Source organism: Odontomachus brunneus, unplaced genomic scaffold, assembly GCF_010583005.1.
Source record: "Odontomachus brunneus isolate Ranch 3 - 2012 unplaced genomic scaffold, Obru_v1 Obru_scaffold_223, whole genome shotgun sequence".
Taxonomy (NCBI): domain Eukaryota; kingdom Metazoa; phylum Arthropoda; class Insecta; order Hymenoptera; family Formicidae; genus Odontomachus; species Odontomachus brunneus.
In genome coordinates, this window is record NW_022639673.1 from 110,578 (window position 1) to 126,115 (window position 15,538).

Here is a 15,538-nt window from a genome sequence, read left to right on the forward strand (position 1 = left end):
ATATATATATATATATATATATATATATATATATATATATATATATATATATATATATGTATACAGGGCCGTCGAGATAAATCCGGAAATCTAACTTGTTTACTTATAGACGACGTCAGCGATTTTGAATGCATATCGCGTTTGTAGCATGTCACGACAAGGTTATTCAAGAGACAATCACCGAACAATTAACAACCAGTAATAAGCTGAGAATATGAGCGGAGGACGGTGATGCTCGAAATGCTTCACACCGACAAATCACTTACGAAAATAATTGCATGGTTTGGCTACAAAAAGACGCAAGTTTATGCCATAGTCAAGAAGTTTAGAGAGTCCAACAACAAAGAGAAGGTTACTGCTGACCGGGCAATACACAGAAAGCGATCTGATGACGTCATCGTGCCTCATTTCTTCGAGGAGGGTTTGAAGGTGAACGCTGACGATTACATCAACGTGCTAGAGACGGTCGTAAAGTCTTGAATGGATGAAATAATCGTTGGAAGGCAATATGTGTTCCAGTAGGATTCGGCACCAGCTCACAAACCAAGGAAAACTCAAGCATGGCTTTACAATAATTTGCCCTACCGCTGGTCCCCCGACTTATAGCCTCCCTCTAATCCCGATTGCAACTTCTTTGACTATTAGGTATGGGGCGTGGTCGAGGCAAAAATCAATGCAAAGCATCACAACACCAAAGATGCTCTGAAGTCCTCCATTATGAAAGTGATGACACATTTGGACAAGAAGGAGGTCAAGTATGCCTACAGCCGCTTTAGATCCAGGCTCGAGAAGGTCGTGGAAACTGATGGAGGCTATATTACATAATTTCATTCTTTTATGTTCGTTGATAGTCTGTACTAAATTATACGAATAAATTGATGCTTTTCCTGTATTTTAGTCGTGTTTTATTTACATAGTGTCTTTCCGGATTTATCTTGACGGCCTTTTTGTTTTACTTTTCATGTGCTTTTTATATATAATATATAATATTGAGGGAATATTGAAAGTAAATTCTGTGTAAAATTTTTGAAAGTAAATTTGAATGAAATTCATACTAATTCGTCCGAAAGGCGATTGGTGTTACTATCGATATTAAGAAAAAACGAAATAAATATTTGAAAAAGTAGATATGATAAAGCAGATATTGGATCTATGTGATCAAATAGTGTGATGAAATAATTTGCATAATGGGATACTTTGTCATTGTTTTTATTACCGCCATATGTATAATTATAAATTATATAAATTAGTAATTATATAATTATATATCAATATGTAATTGTTAAACATTCTATTTCTAATTTTATAGAATAAAGGTTGATAGAATAAAAGATTGCATATGTTCTGAAGCAATATTCATTAAAGACACCAAAAGCAACATACTTTGTTTTTGGAGGTTATGTCTTAATGTAAAACTCAAAATATAAATGTAAATATATATACATGTAGTTGGAAGTACTCTCTATCAGATAATATCATATTTTAACTGAAATTTGTCTAGATTTAAAACAAAAAATGTTTTCGTAAAACGCACGAAAATGAAGTTCAAAGAAAATAGGTGCCAAAAGCGACATACCTATTGGAAGTTATAAAACATTTTGCATATATGATAACATTTGATAATAAATAGTTTATTAATGCGTTTAATAGTTGAATAATATTCATTTATTTAAAATATAATGTTACAAAAGGGAAATATAATTACATAAAAACATATCTTTGGCATTTCCATCTTTTTCATTTCTTACGTATGTTACATTTTTATATGTTATATTTTTAAACTAAACAAAATTAAACATATAGAATACGACATGTCACGTCACGTTAGAATCAGGTTATGTTAGTCACAGAATATCGCATACTGTAGGAGGGTATGTCACTTTAAGACACATAAACTCTCATAAAATTTTTCAAGTTATACAGTAAAAAAGTGATAAAGATAAAAATATTAAAAAAATATTTTTACAAATTTATTTTTAAATGCATGTAGAAAAACTTAATATTAAACAAAAGGATAATTACCGCTGTTTAGTCTATGTAATTTGTCAATAAAAATCATAGAAATAAAACACGATTTTCTAAAATTCGATATTTGCTAATTTAGCATATAAAAGAACAAGAGATATACCAAGTATGAATTTTTCATGACTTAACTGATAAAATGAATTACATTTATATTAGTTTGGATAGAATACAACATGTAATATATGAGATATAGAGGAATGTCGCTTTAGGAGGCCTATGTCGCTTTTAGCTATTTTCCTCTATGTTTCGCTATTTCGCTTATTTCATACAGTTATTTATTGCGTTATCTTTGATTGTCTTAAGGTTTGATTGTCTTAATTTTGGTCGTAATTGACCCTTAGTTAAACCTCCTTGAGATTCATCGCAGCGACGTTATGAAACATAGACTTTACTCAAGTCATTTTTCTTTATATTTTCGGCTTGTTAGCGAAATTTTGAGTAGCGCGATCAGGAAATTCTGTCTTTAACAGAGCGTGAACAGAACGTAAACAGAGTGTTCGACTTATCGAGAACGTATTTGCGTCGCATGACTAAGTGGAACTGGAAATAAATAATGATGTTTAATTTGAGTCATCGGCCTTGGGTTTGCACATGCGTAGGCTGGTCAAACAATGTTCATATAATTATGAAGAAATAATTGCGACATCATTTGTACAGCAAACGTTCTTTTCGTAGAATTGTAAATTTTTATTATACCGCCAATCAGTTAACATATTTTCTATCAGCGTCACACTTGTATGACAACATTTTTCTTTGTATATCCATATATAAACAAACCAAGTCTATTTTACATAATTACATGAAAACAAATGTAATTTGGTTTGTGGAGAGAATTCTTCAAATAAGTTATGGATAGTGAACGTGTTAAATTTACAAATAAAATATACGGACAATAAGTTATTTTACAATTTGGAAGAGTTTTTATAATTTTCACCTTATTCCTAAAGCTTTTATTAATATTTTTTTATGTTGCTCTAAAATATATACTTTATTAATAATAATTAATGTCACGGATCATTCAAAATCATTTAACCAATATTTATGAACATTGCAGATGTTAACTTCTAGTTATAAAATTAAATAACTGCACTGTGTGCTGAACACAATAAGTTTTAAATTCGCAAGTGGCAAAAGACGAAAATTTTTTATATTATTTGAACATCATGTCAAAATCGTCATTTTGAATTAAATAGCACAAGTAATTCAAATTCTCAAGAGATTCAAGTATAAATGCGTAACGTTATTATTCGCCCTTCAAACCGTCTAATTTTCATACGACGATTTCTATAATTCGTGTGTTGTAATATCAAATATGTACAATTCGTACGCGCGTTACTTCGTGTTCATCTTGAATAGCTTGTGCAATGCTTTCGTTTATTTCGTTTTGTATGCACAACTTTTGCTCATAAGTACTTAATTTTCGGCGGTGATATTGGAATACTGAGAGCGCGGTAATGGTTGTTACGATATATTTTAATGAAACTATATGTTATCATGTTAAAGTAATGAAAGAAAACATTACCTTTCATTTCCTTGTCAGGTGGATTGTACGTAAAGATACTTAAATTTGTTATAACATACTGATATTAAAACTAAGAAATATTGAATTATTATAAGGTTGCCATTAAAAAATTAGTTTCTCCTTGATTATTGCAGTACAACGAGGTCTTTTGGTACTTTGCATAATAGCATCAACGATGGCCGTACCGACTCCCATACCTGCTTCTTATCAAACTGTGACTCAAGGCGCCCGTTTATTTTCCACCGACTTCGTCAAGGCAAGTAACAAAATTTGATAATTATTGACCAAAACGGACGACCTTCCGAAGACGATGACCTTTATATATGTTGTCAAGGTAATCATTCTGAGTAATATTCAAAAGGTTTTAACCGTCGCTCATTGTATGTTAAAAAGTTATTAATAAAAAAATTTATATTAATATTTGGTAGTTTTTCGACACTGTACATACTAATATAGGTTTAGGAAGAATTAATGACATAGGTTCCCAGGAAAAAAAAGTTTATATATGAATTTTGTCCATATATGGTTATACATATATGACCATATATAATTATAATGTCGACATTGAAAAGAATACTATTGTGAAGATACAATTGAAGTAAATGCTTATGTTTATGGTAGCCCATGATATCGACGTTTAACCGAACCGAATTATATTATGTTTTCCTTTTTTCATTTGACAATTTTCGTTTTATATATGAACATATATACCCAGCAAACACAGTTATATCAATGTTATATAACTGCAGTAGAAATGATTATAACAGATAATATTGCATGAAAGTTACTGATATGTTGCTGTTATGTTATTATTTCCCACTCAAAGATGTAACATTGTGATATATCATGTTATATTATGGTTATATAGGAACATCAATTAATGTTATATAACTGCAAAATAACTAAGTAATGTTCCAGCAAAGACATATGTTTTTTTATTGAATTCCAACGATTTATTCATTAGTATGGTTCAAATAAGTGATAATGTATGATTATTTTGTCTAAATAATAAAAAAAAAAACTGATATTTCGTATTCCGTATTATTTCAATTATTCGTGAAACTCGCGTGGTTTCGATCCTATGTCAGGCGGTCACCCATTTTTAGATCATGTTGTTCAATGTTTAACTTCAACGATCTTGGAAACTTGTGATGCCGATGCGCCGTAACGATATCTCTCTCTTGATAGATAATATTTACAATATACTTTTATATCGTTCAAAAAATGTTATGACATATTTGTTGGTAAATGTTTGACACGACAATCACAATATGATTAATATTGATACAATGTTGTATCAGTAATCAAATTTTAACCTACAACTCGCAAAAGAGAGAGAATATTCCTTCTTTCTCTCTCACAATACTTTGACAGAGTAAGGTTATGATTACCCAGCAAACACAGAACATAACTGTGATATAACACAGGAGTAATATGTAATATAATTGCTGTTATACGTTATTAATATTGAGGTTACTTAATTTCCTTTATAACTGCGATATAATTATGTTATAAAATTGTTATGTTATTATGTTATTTACTGGTTAAGTTGCATCAACAATATAACAGCAACATAACTTTAATATAATATGTTATATAAGAAGTCTAATGTTTGCATTACATTTCAGTTGTGCAATATTTTTATACACAAATATGAAATTATATTTTAGGTATTTCTCGTATATAAAATGTGATATTTTAATATATGCAAGGATTGTTATCACGATATTGTAAAACTAAAGTTCTTACAAAAAAGAGTCTAATCATAATCTTACTCTGTCAAAGTATTGTGAGAGAGAAAGAAGGAATATTCTTTCTCTTTTGCGAGCACGTTGTAGGTTAAAATTTGATTGCTGATACAACATTGTATCAATATTAATCGCATTGTGATTGTTGTGTCAAACATTTACCAACAAATATGTCATAAAATTTTTTGAACGATATAAGAATATATTGTAAATATTATCTATTAAGATATCGTTACGGCGCATCGGTATCACCAGTTCCCGGACGATTGTTGAAGTTAAGCATTGAACAACATGATCTAAAAATGGGTGACCTGACATAGGATCGAATCCACGTGAGTTTCACGAATAATTGAAATAATACGGAATATGAAATGTCAGTTTTTTTTTTATTATTTAGACAAAATAATCATACATTATCACTTATCTAAACCATATTAATGAATAAATCGTTGGAATTCAACAAAAAAATATATGTAATGCATATGTGTAATGCAATATGCAATATGTGTAATGTGCTAACAAATAACATATAACTCATATAACTTGTTAGTCACATGTTACTTTTATGTTATATTCACGTTATATAATTGTAACACGTGTGAGTAGGAAATTACAACGAACGTCTATATAACCTACTATATACAAGTTATATTGCATGTTACATTCCGTTTCATTACGGCAATGTAACTGTCATATATCTGTGTTTGTTGGGTAGACTCTTTGTAAGAACTTTAATTTTACAATATCGTGATAACGATCTTTGCATATATTAAAATATCACATTTTATATACGAGAAACACCTAAAATATAATTTCACATTTATGTATAAAAATATTGTACAACTAAAATGTAATGCAAACATTAGACTTCTTATATAACATGTTATGTTAAAGTTATGTTGCTGTTATATTGTTGATGTAACTTAACCAGTAAATAACATAATAACATAACAGTTTTATAATATAGTTATATCGCAGTTATAAAGGAAATTAAATAACTTCAATATTAATAATGTATAACAGCAGTTATATTACATGTTACTCCTGTGTTATATCATAGTTATGTTCTGTGTTTGCTGGGATAATTAGATATGATCATATATAAGATCACATATATGGACAAAATTCATATATAATCATATATATTTATATATGTAGGATGGTCGTTTAATTGTAGGATAATTCGGATACAAAAATAGTGTCGAACGATCAGCGACGTTTGCCTTTTTCTATCCCCTTTCCATACTATCTCTCTACTCACGCCCGCCAACCTCCTATATTCTTTGGGTCCCACGCCCTGGCGCATGTCTACAAATCATTCGTTCTTGCCCGAACATTAAAAGTAACTATGCATAAATCATATCGCATCCCACATTCGGCCATTCTGAACAATCATGCGCCTTGCATGACGCATTTGAACAACATTTCTATTTTAAAAACTAAACCTAACTTTAATCTGTTTGATATCACAAAGTCTAACGCGCTTACTAATACTTAGTACATATCTGTTTCTTAGAAATAATGTAAACTTAAAAATATAGTCACTTATGGCTAACGATATTCCACGGTTTAATATATTCGGCACATGTAGAAGTGCGAGTGGGTCCTTCGTGTTCTCCTACTTTGACAACATCATAGGTATCATTGGGTTTAGCTTTTTCAATTCGGCCCCAAATATTTTGCTCGCAGCTTTCTCCCTGGACCCATCTGAGTGCGCTTTATTACTACTAGTTCTCCGACGTCATATTTCCTTGCCGCCTTACGTTTAAGGTTATACGTTTTACAATTTTCGGATTGCATTTTTTGGATTTGCTCCTTAGCTCGAGCTCTAAGGTGATTACGCTCTTCCTCAAATTGTGATTGAAGTTCCTGTTCTACCATTTCTCGTAACTTTAAATCAGTTTCATCAAGCATCTTTACGCCAAATAGTAAATTAAAGGGAGTGGAATGTATGCTCTGATGATATGTTGAATTTAAGATTCGTTGTAATCTTCCAACATGCTTAAACCATTTAGTAGGATCCTCAATCGACAACTTGGAAAGTATAGGTATGATTGTTCTATTTAATCGTTCTATTTGGCCATTCGTTCTCGGTAATCCGGTAGTAATCGTTAAGTGTTTCACATCCTCGGTTTCACAATATTCCCTAAATTCCTGGGAAGTGAAGGCTGTTCCCCTATCAGTCACGATTTGCTTCGGGTTTCCGAACACTTGTTTTTGCGAATCTAATTTAACCTCGCGCGTCGTGGTACTTTTAGTCGGATACAACCAAATGAATTTAGTGAAACTATCTATTACAGCAAGTATATGATTACAATTCTTATTAGTAGTGTCTAAAGGACCTAAAAAATCAATATGATATGTGTGTAATGGCGTATCAGGTTTTGGAATTGAATGTAGGTACCCCTCCTGTTTGCTTTCTTTACGGTTCGTCATTATACACGGCACACAACTGGCTATAAGTTGTTCAACTTTACCTTTTAAACCACGTATAAAATATTCTTGACGGACCAATTCTTCTGTTCGTCTAACAGGGATATGTCCTTTTTCATGTATCGTCCGGATAATATCAGTTTCCAACGCTCTAGGTATGACAAGCAAATCTTGGCCGTCCTGAAATTTATAGAGTAAGTCACCGCTTACATAATAATTGTCGTAAGATTTATCTCTTGCAATCTCCATCAGTGCTTTGATCTTGTCATCTTTTTCTTGTTGACTTTTAATTTGCGGAATAATTATCTTTTTCGCTATCGTCATTATGGGGTGTGCTTAAGGCGTCAACATGCCTCATACGCTTTCCTGTCCTATGTTCTATATTATAATCAAAATCTTTTAGTGATAAGGCCCATCTAGCGATACGATTAGTTAATTCTTTCTTACGCATAGTACGTTGAAATGCTGCACAATCCGTAACTATCTTAAATTGTATTCCTAACAAGTACACCCGGAATTTCTTAAGTGCTTCTACTATTGCCAATACTTCCAACTCGTAGCTAGTATAATTCTTTTCTTCCTTTTTAGTTTTTCTACTCATATAATATACTGGGTGCATCAAATTATCATCAGGTATTCGCTGTAACAAAACCGCTCCGTATCCGTCTATGCTTGCGTCCGTATGTAATTCTGTTTCATTGGGGATAATATATCTTTAATACCGGTTTATTAGTTAAAATTGTTTTTAATCGTAAAAACGCGTTTCTCGCTTCGTCATCGAAAACGTATTGTTGATCTTTCTGTAGCATGTCAGTCAAGGGTTTGGCGATTACTGAATACGAAGGTATAAATTTTCTGAAGTAACCCGATAAACCTAGGAAACTTTGAACATCTTTTAACCCTTTCGGCTCTGGGTAATCCATCACTGCTTTAATTTTTCCCGGTGAAGGATAGATCTTCCCTCCTTCGATTATGTGACCTAGAAATTCTATAGACCTTTTTATGAATTGACACTTTTTGAAATTTATCTGCAACCTGTAGTCATTAGCTATCTTGAATACTACTCGCAACCGATCTAATGCTTCTTGTTCGTTTGCCGCCGGTATGATTAAGTCGTCGATATAGAGTAATACTACATGTTGTCTAATTAGATCCCAAAAAGCCGCGTTTATAAATCTCTGAAATACTCGTGGCGAATTGCATAGTCCGAAGGGAACTTTTAAAAACTGATACTGATCGCAGTGCGTAACAAATGATGTGTATTTCCGACTTTCTTTCTCTACTGATACGTGAAAGAATCCGTTTCTTAAATCTAATGTAGTAAATACGCGAGCGTTTTCCAATTTGTCTAACAAATCTTCAATCAAGGGTAGAGGGTGTCCATCCTTTTCTATAACCCTATTTAACTTCCTATAGTCAATGCACACACGCGGTGACCCATCTTTCTTTTTTACCACGACTACTGGACTTGCGTACTCAGAAGTGCATTCTTCTATTATACCCTCGTTAACCTTTAGACTGCCGGGAAAGCCACTTTTGTGGCTCTTGAGTTTGGGTTAAAATATCACTATTTTCAGTGGTATTTTAAATACTAAATGTATTTGTGTGGGTATGTAGCTCACGCAATGCGTGACTACGTTGCCCGGTGCTCACTTCGTGCTTATTCGCTCTCGCGTCGCCGAAATAGTAACCTTCTCGCGCCGCGGTGCGGCGGCTTCTGTTATCTTCGCCGCGCGCGTAATACTATCACTCGCTCCTCCGGCATAGCATCACTCCCTCGTGTTTCGCTCCAAATAGATATTTCGCGAAATCCATACGAAAAATTATAAATGTATAATTATATAATAAAAATTATAATTGTATAAAATGAACATCGAGTTTGACGTTTGATCTAGTGACGAATCAGAGCCTAGTGAGATAGATCCAGATGATCTTCCAAGTGATCTAAATAATATGGAAGTGGATGAAGAAACCGATTACCTGTCAAATGCGAAAATATTTTATGATAATAATTTCTATCCCTCTGTGAAAGATTTTGACGGTGAATCTAGTATTCGTGAAGATATTCCTCTCACAGGTTTCAAGCCATTACATTACTTTGAACTTCTTTTTGACCTTTCTATGTTGGAAATAATTACACAAGAAACAAATCGTTATCAGTCACAGAATCCTGAGTCTTATCGTTTGCATATGCAGCCGTGGGTAGATTTGACTGTAGAGGAACTAAAAACGTTCATTGATCTTACTATTCTTATGGGTCACGTTAGAAAGGGTTCTATTCAAGATTATTGGAGTACTGATTCTATCCTATTGACTTCAATTTTTAGACAAACAATGTCTAGAAATAGGTATTTACAAATCTTGAGATACCTACATTTTCAAAATAATAAAGATACCATAAACCATCCACTAAAAAAAATCAAACCTATTATAGATGATCTGAATGAAAAATTTTCTAATACGATAAATGCAGGAAGAAACTTATGTATTGATGAAAGTCTGCTTTTATGGAAAGGAAAGCTAAAGTTCAAGCAATTCATACCTTTGAAACGAAATAGATTCGGTATAAAGCTTTTTGAACTAGTCGATTGTAAAACTGGATTTATATTAGCTTTTATTGTTTATACTGGAAAAGATACTGACTATGAAAAATTTGAATTAGGAATTTCTGGGGATATAGTTGTTCATTTCGTAAAACCATATTTCTCCAAGGGTCATGTTATTTTTATCGATAATTGGTATTCATCCCCCCAGCTTGCAGAATTTTTACACGAGCATGATACTGGAGTTTGTGGGACCGTAAGAAAAAATAGGAAAGAAATGCCAGATCTAAATAGTAAGCTGAACCGAGGAGAAATAGAGATTGGCCATAATCTTGTCTGGATGGCTATGAAATGGGCAGATAAAAGAGATGTCTATATGCTAACGAGTGTTCATGAAGTTGGTTTTTCTCCTACTGGAAAGAAAGATTATATTACTAATAAGGAAATAATAAAACCAACTTGTATTATCGAGTACAATAAAAATATGGGTGGTATTGATAACATCGATAGGCAATTATCCTTGACTGAAAGTATTAGAAAGACAATGAAGTGGTATCGTAAGCTATTCTTTCATTTATTAGACTTATCATTGACAAGTGATTATATAATATAATATAAATGTATTATATAAAATAAATAACGAAAACATATCTTTCCCTGCTTTTCGACTTGAAATAGTGAGAGCTTTACTAAAACTTGATCCTAATGTTTCATCATTTGTTCAGCCAAGTCCTTCTCGACTAATAGGAAAACATTTTCCGAAACATTTCGAAGATAAATCGATGAAACAATGTGCTTTGTGTGCATTATCTAAAAAAAGATGTCGAACTCGTTTCACATGCACTAATTGTAATACTCCATTATGCATAATACCCTGCTTTGAAAATTATCATTCAAAAGAAATTTTGCCATAATTAGTGCAAAAAGTTGAAATAAAAAGAAATAAAAATCATAAAATGTATAAAAAAATAAATAAAATATAAATATAAATATAAATTAAAATATACAAAAAATTAAAAAATATAAAAAAGTAAAAAATTATAAAACAAGCAAAAAAGTAACAAAAAATACAAAAAATTAAATAAAAAAACCAAATAAAAAGTTAAAAAGGAGCTACAACTTTCTATGTCCACGTCATTAGCTCTGGGTAATGCTAAAGGAAAGTTATCTGCGTCTATACGTTATTCATTTATGTTGTCAATATTGCGCTTAGGGCTCGAAATTTCATAAATCTATGCTCAGAATTGGAATCAGCGATACCAAAAACCCCTAAATATACTATTTTTGAGAAAATAAAAATTTTTTATATTTGATCGTACGTTCCCTGCCAGGAAAGCTACTTTTGTGGCTTTGCATAAATCTCAAAATTCTACGCCATGTGTATAGTATTTATATAGAAAAATTTTTGAGAAAAAAAATACACTATTTTAATGAAAAAATGCCGGCAGTCTAAAGGTTAAGCCATTCGGCGATTTGTTTTTCAACTATTTCACGTTCAGGTGCAGGCAACCGACGCGGTTTTTGATAACTGGTTTTTCCTCTTTTGGGACGATACGCATACTCACTTTAGTTGTCTTGCACTTATTGGGTTGATATGACTTAACAACTGCTTTAACCTCCTCACAAATTGAAGGATTCCCAATTTCCGGTGATGGTTCCTCGGCAACGTCGATTTGTGCTAGAAACCTAGTAGATGACGCTTTACTAATTGTTATTCCGTTCGAGTTAATAGTTACGTCCGACGTGGCTAAAATATCACTACCGATTATAACATTTGTGTTCGTAGTCTCATTTGGAACAACGTGTATAGTACAAGAGAATTGTTCACTATCTTAACAATTGTTCTATCTTGAGAATTGTTCTATCTTAACAACTGTTTCAAAGCATCCTAAAGAACGTACTTCGTTTTTTCCGAAACCCATCAAATAAATGATATCGCCCACTAACTTATTCGGTCTAACCTTATTGTAAATATCTTCGCGCATCACGGTGATCTGGTATACTGGTATCGATCAATGCGCTTAAATGCGTTCCGTTGACCATTATTTGTTTAGACATTCTACTTGTCGTTGGCAACGTGATCGTATTAATTACGGGTATTCGTCTATCTGTCTTACTCTCATCCGCCGTGTCACATTGATTTGCCATATGTCCGAATTTTTGACATTTAAAGCACTTTTTACCTAATTCTCTTTTCTTACAGTCTTTAGATTTATGTCCTTTTGTTCCACAATTGTAACATCGCGTCTCGACGTCTTGTTCCTTTTCGGTCTTCTTTACAGTAGTCGTCTTCCTGGTTCCTTCCATTTTTTTCTCCGTGTGATAGCTATCTCGAGTCATCTTTCTTCTTTCCACGTTTTTCTTGCGTATAGTTTCATACACTCTCAGCTTCTCTTTAAAATCCGCTAGCTTCTTGGTTCCATAGAGCACTAATTTATTTTGTATGTCGTTAGTAATGCCATCAATTATATATTGAATGAGCGCTTCTGATTCAATTTTACCTCGAGCCGCTAACTCTTTCATTACATAGTAATATTCCTGAAGTGTTTCTTCTTTTCTCAACTTTCTCTTAACCAACATGTTGTGGATTTGCGCGCTATGTACTTTACTTTTACTACGAATTCGTCTTGAAGGATTGTCTTTAGTTTCTTCCATGTTTTGATGACACCTTCACTTTCAACAAGTATCTTGGCTGGTCCTGACAACGATTTTTTTGCAAAGACCATCCTCTGTAACTCTGTCCAATCAAATAATTCTGCCGTATCTTCAAAATTAGATATCCACCTTTCCACTGGGTATGCGTATTTACCACTAAAGGTTTTAATTGAATCTTTTACCTCCCGGTACGTCATTGCAAATTTCATGCGTGCTTGACCGCCTTCTCTAACTGGACGTCTTTCCACATTTTCACCTTCTTCTTCACCGCTTCCTGCTATGTCAGCTTCACCATTATCCTCGTCGTCTTCTCCTTCGGTATCATCTTCATCACGCACCGGTACAAGTATGTTCAGGTCCATTAATCCGTCTAGAAGTCTTACAATTATTTCCTCTTTAGCACCATCGTATTCTAGACCAAGAATATGGCAACATGATATCAAATCACCAATTGTGAGTCCTCCTCCGAATTCCAATTTACTCACGTATTCAGGTGTATCCTTTCGGAACATGAACCCTGAAAAATCTCTAAGACGTTGTCTATTTTTTCGGTCACCTTTTCCAAAAATAAATTTGTGCAACGCCGTAGTAGCAGCAGTCGACGCTGTGCGTATTTTCTGTTTGACAGTTTCGACTTGTGCGAGGTTCTCTATGTTACCGTTTCGATGTCGGTATACCCTCTTGCAATCCTACGCCCAATGCCGTCGCAGATGTCGTCTCTAATCTTGTAATCACCCGTTCGATGTCGTCACTAGTCGCGCAGTTACATTTTCGATGTCGTCGCCAATCTTGCAACCGCACCTCCGATGCTTACGGAATGATCTCGAATCGATGCACTTTTCTGAGATGTATAAAAAAAATCACTTTTGTCCCTTCTCTACGTCTTTCGTCTTTCTCTGTTTCGTTCGTCTCTTTCGGCGTTGTTCGTCTTCCTTGGCGTCGTTCGTCTTCCTCGGCGTCGTTCGTGTTTCTTAGCATCGTTCGTCTTTCTCGGTGTCGTCTTTCTCTACGTCTTTCGTCTTTCTTCTCGTCGCTTCCTCGCTGATCCGCGCACTATATCTTGGACGAGCCCCCAAATTGTAGGATGGTCGTTTAATTGTAGGATAATTCGGATACAAAAATAGTGTCGAATGATCAGCGACGTTTGCCTTTTTATACCCCCTTTCCATACTATCTCTCTACTCACGCCCGCCAACCTCCTATATTCTTTGGGTCCCACGCCCTGGCGCATGCCCACAAATCATTCGTTCTTGTCGAACATTAAAAGTAACTATGCATAAATCATATCGCATCCCACATATATAATTATATATAATCTTTTTTTCCCAAGTTATAATCATAATTATTTTATTGGATATGTTTCACGCATTATTTTAAAAAAAGAATTAATGCGGTTACCAAAATTTGATTGTCTTTTGAAAACAAATTCCGCGAGGTATCCGTCGTAATGATACGTGCCTCACACAGCAGAAGTGTCCAAAATATATCATAAGGATATCCTAAAGATATATTTGGGATATGTAATATCTTCAAGATATTTTTATAATATATTTGCAACATTCCTGCTGTGTAAGTGCGTGTCCCATATCGTGGTATTGCTACTTGCATTCACGCCATAACCTCTTTATATTTTGCGTATGGGTGCCTGTAGTAGGATCAACGAAATTCTGTTTGTGATTTACTGTATAATGAGAGTAGTTTGCATTTTGTAGTCCACTGTACGCCTTCCAAATATCTGAATAAATTTTAGAATCTGGCGCTATATATTCACATTTTATAGGTGTAAGAGTTCTTGTTGATCGATTACAGCTGATCGGGCACAGGAATGATAAACATATTATCGCTTTTTCGCTCTATCCCACTGATCTACTACCCTTTAACTATACGACTTCTGTTATATTTTCTTTTCCCGATTTTTGCTTCGCCGACTTCCACAATAACTCCAGGGTCGACCTATCTGTTTTTGTCCATTCACAATCCATTGTTATAACGCACGCACGCACGCACGCACGCACGCACGCACGCACGCACGCACGCACGCACGCACGCAGCTGTACAAGAAAACCAAAGAATAAAAAATTTGTCTTATAAATGAAACGTAATTTTTGCACACAGTGTATATGGAAATATGGTGCACAATACACGGGAGGGAGACGGGAGAGCATCCCCCATTTCTTCCCCAAAAAACTAACCCTAACCTAACTCATCATGTACGGTTTAAAATATCTCATTAGATAGATGTATTGTTTACCATATACATGTACTGTTTACCATATTTCCAGGGTTGGGAAGTAACGCGTTACTTGTAACGCCGTTACCGTTACAGTTACTTTTTTTTGTAACTGTAACGGTAACGGCGTTACAAATTTTGTTTGTAACGAAAAAAGTAACTTCGTTACATTTTTTGGTAACGAGTAACGAAAGTAACAGTTACTTTTATCGTTACGTTTCCGAATTTACTTGATATAATTTTCAGGGAGCGGTGCACTTGGACACGGTGCATTTGGACACAGCCAATCACAGCACCGTGTGATTAGAGACATTTGTAGGGTCCCTTGGAACAGCAACTTGTGATTGGACTGTGTCCAATTGCCCCGTGTCCAACTGATATA

At 33.8% G+C, this 15,538-nt stretch overlaps 2 protein-coding genes across 7 annotated transcripts in view; both read left to right on the plus strand.

The window, feature by feature from the left end:
* The window catches only part of LOC116852413 (antichymotrypsin-2-like), a 300,750-nt gene that overhangs the window by 46,399 nt on the left and 238,813 nt on the right, over positions 1 to 15,538 (plus strand). For all 6 annotated transcript variants that reach the window (XM_032832745.1, XM_032832744.1, XM_032832746.1 and 3 more), the window contains one exon: positions 3,682 to 3,803. In XM_032832745.1, coding sequence (XP_032688636.1) covers positions 3,682 to 3,803 — 122 coding nt within the window. The remainder of the gene's footprint in view (positions 1 to 3,681; positions 3,804 to 15,538) is intronic.
* On the plus strand, positions 6,365 to 10,923 carry LOC116852414 (piggyBac transposable element-derived protein 4-like). The gene has a single exon (XM_032832750.1). It carries the CDS (start codon positions 9,682 to 9,684, stop codon positions 10,882 to 10,884), a length of 1,203 nt encoding a protein of 400 aa, XP_032688641.1. The 5' UTR covers positions 6,365 to 9,681; the 3' UTR covers positions 10,885 to 10,923.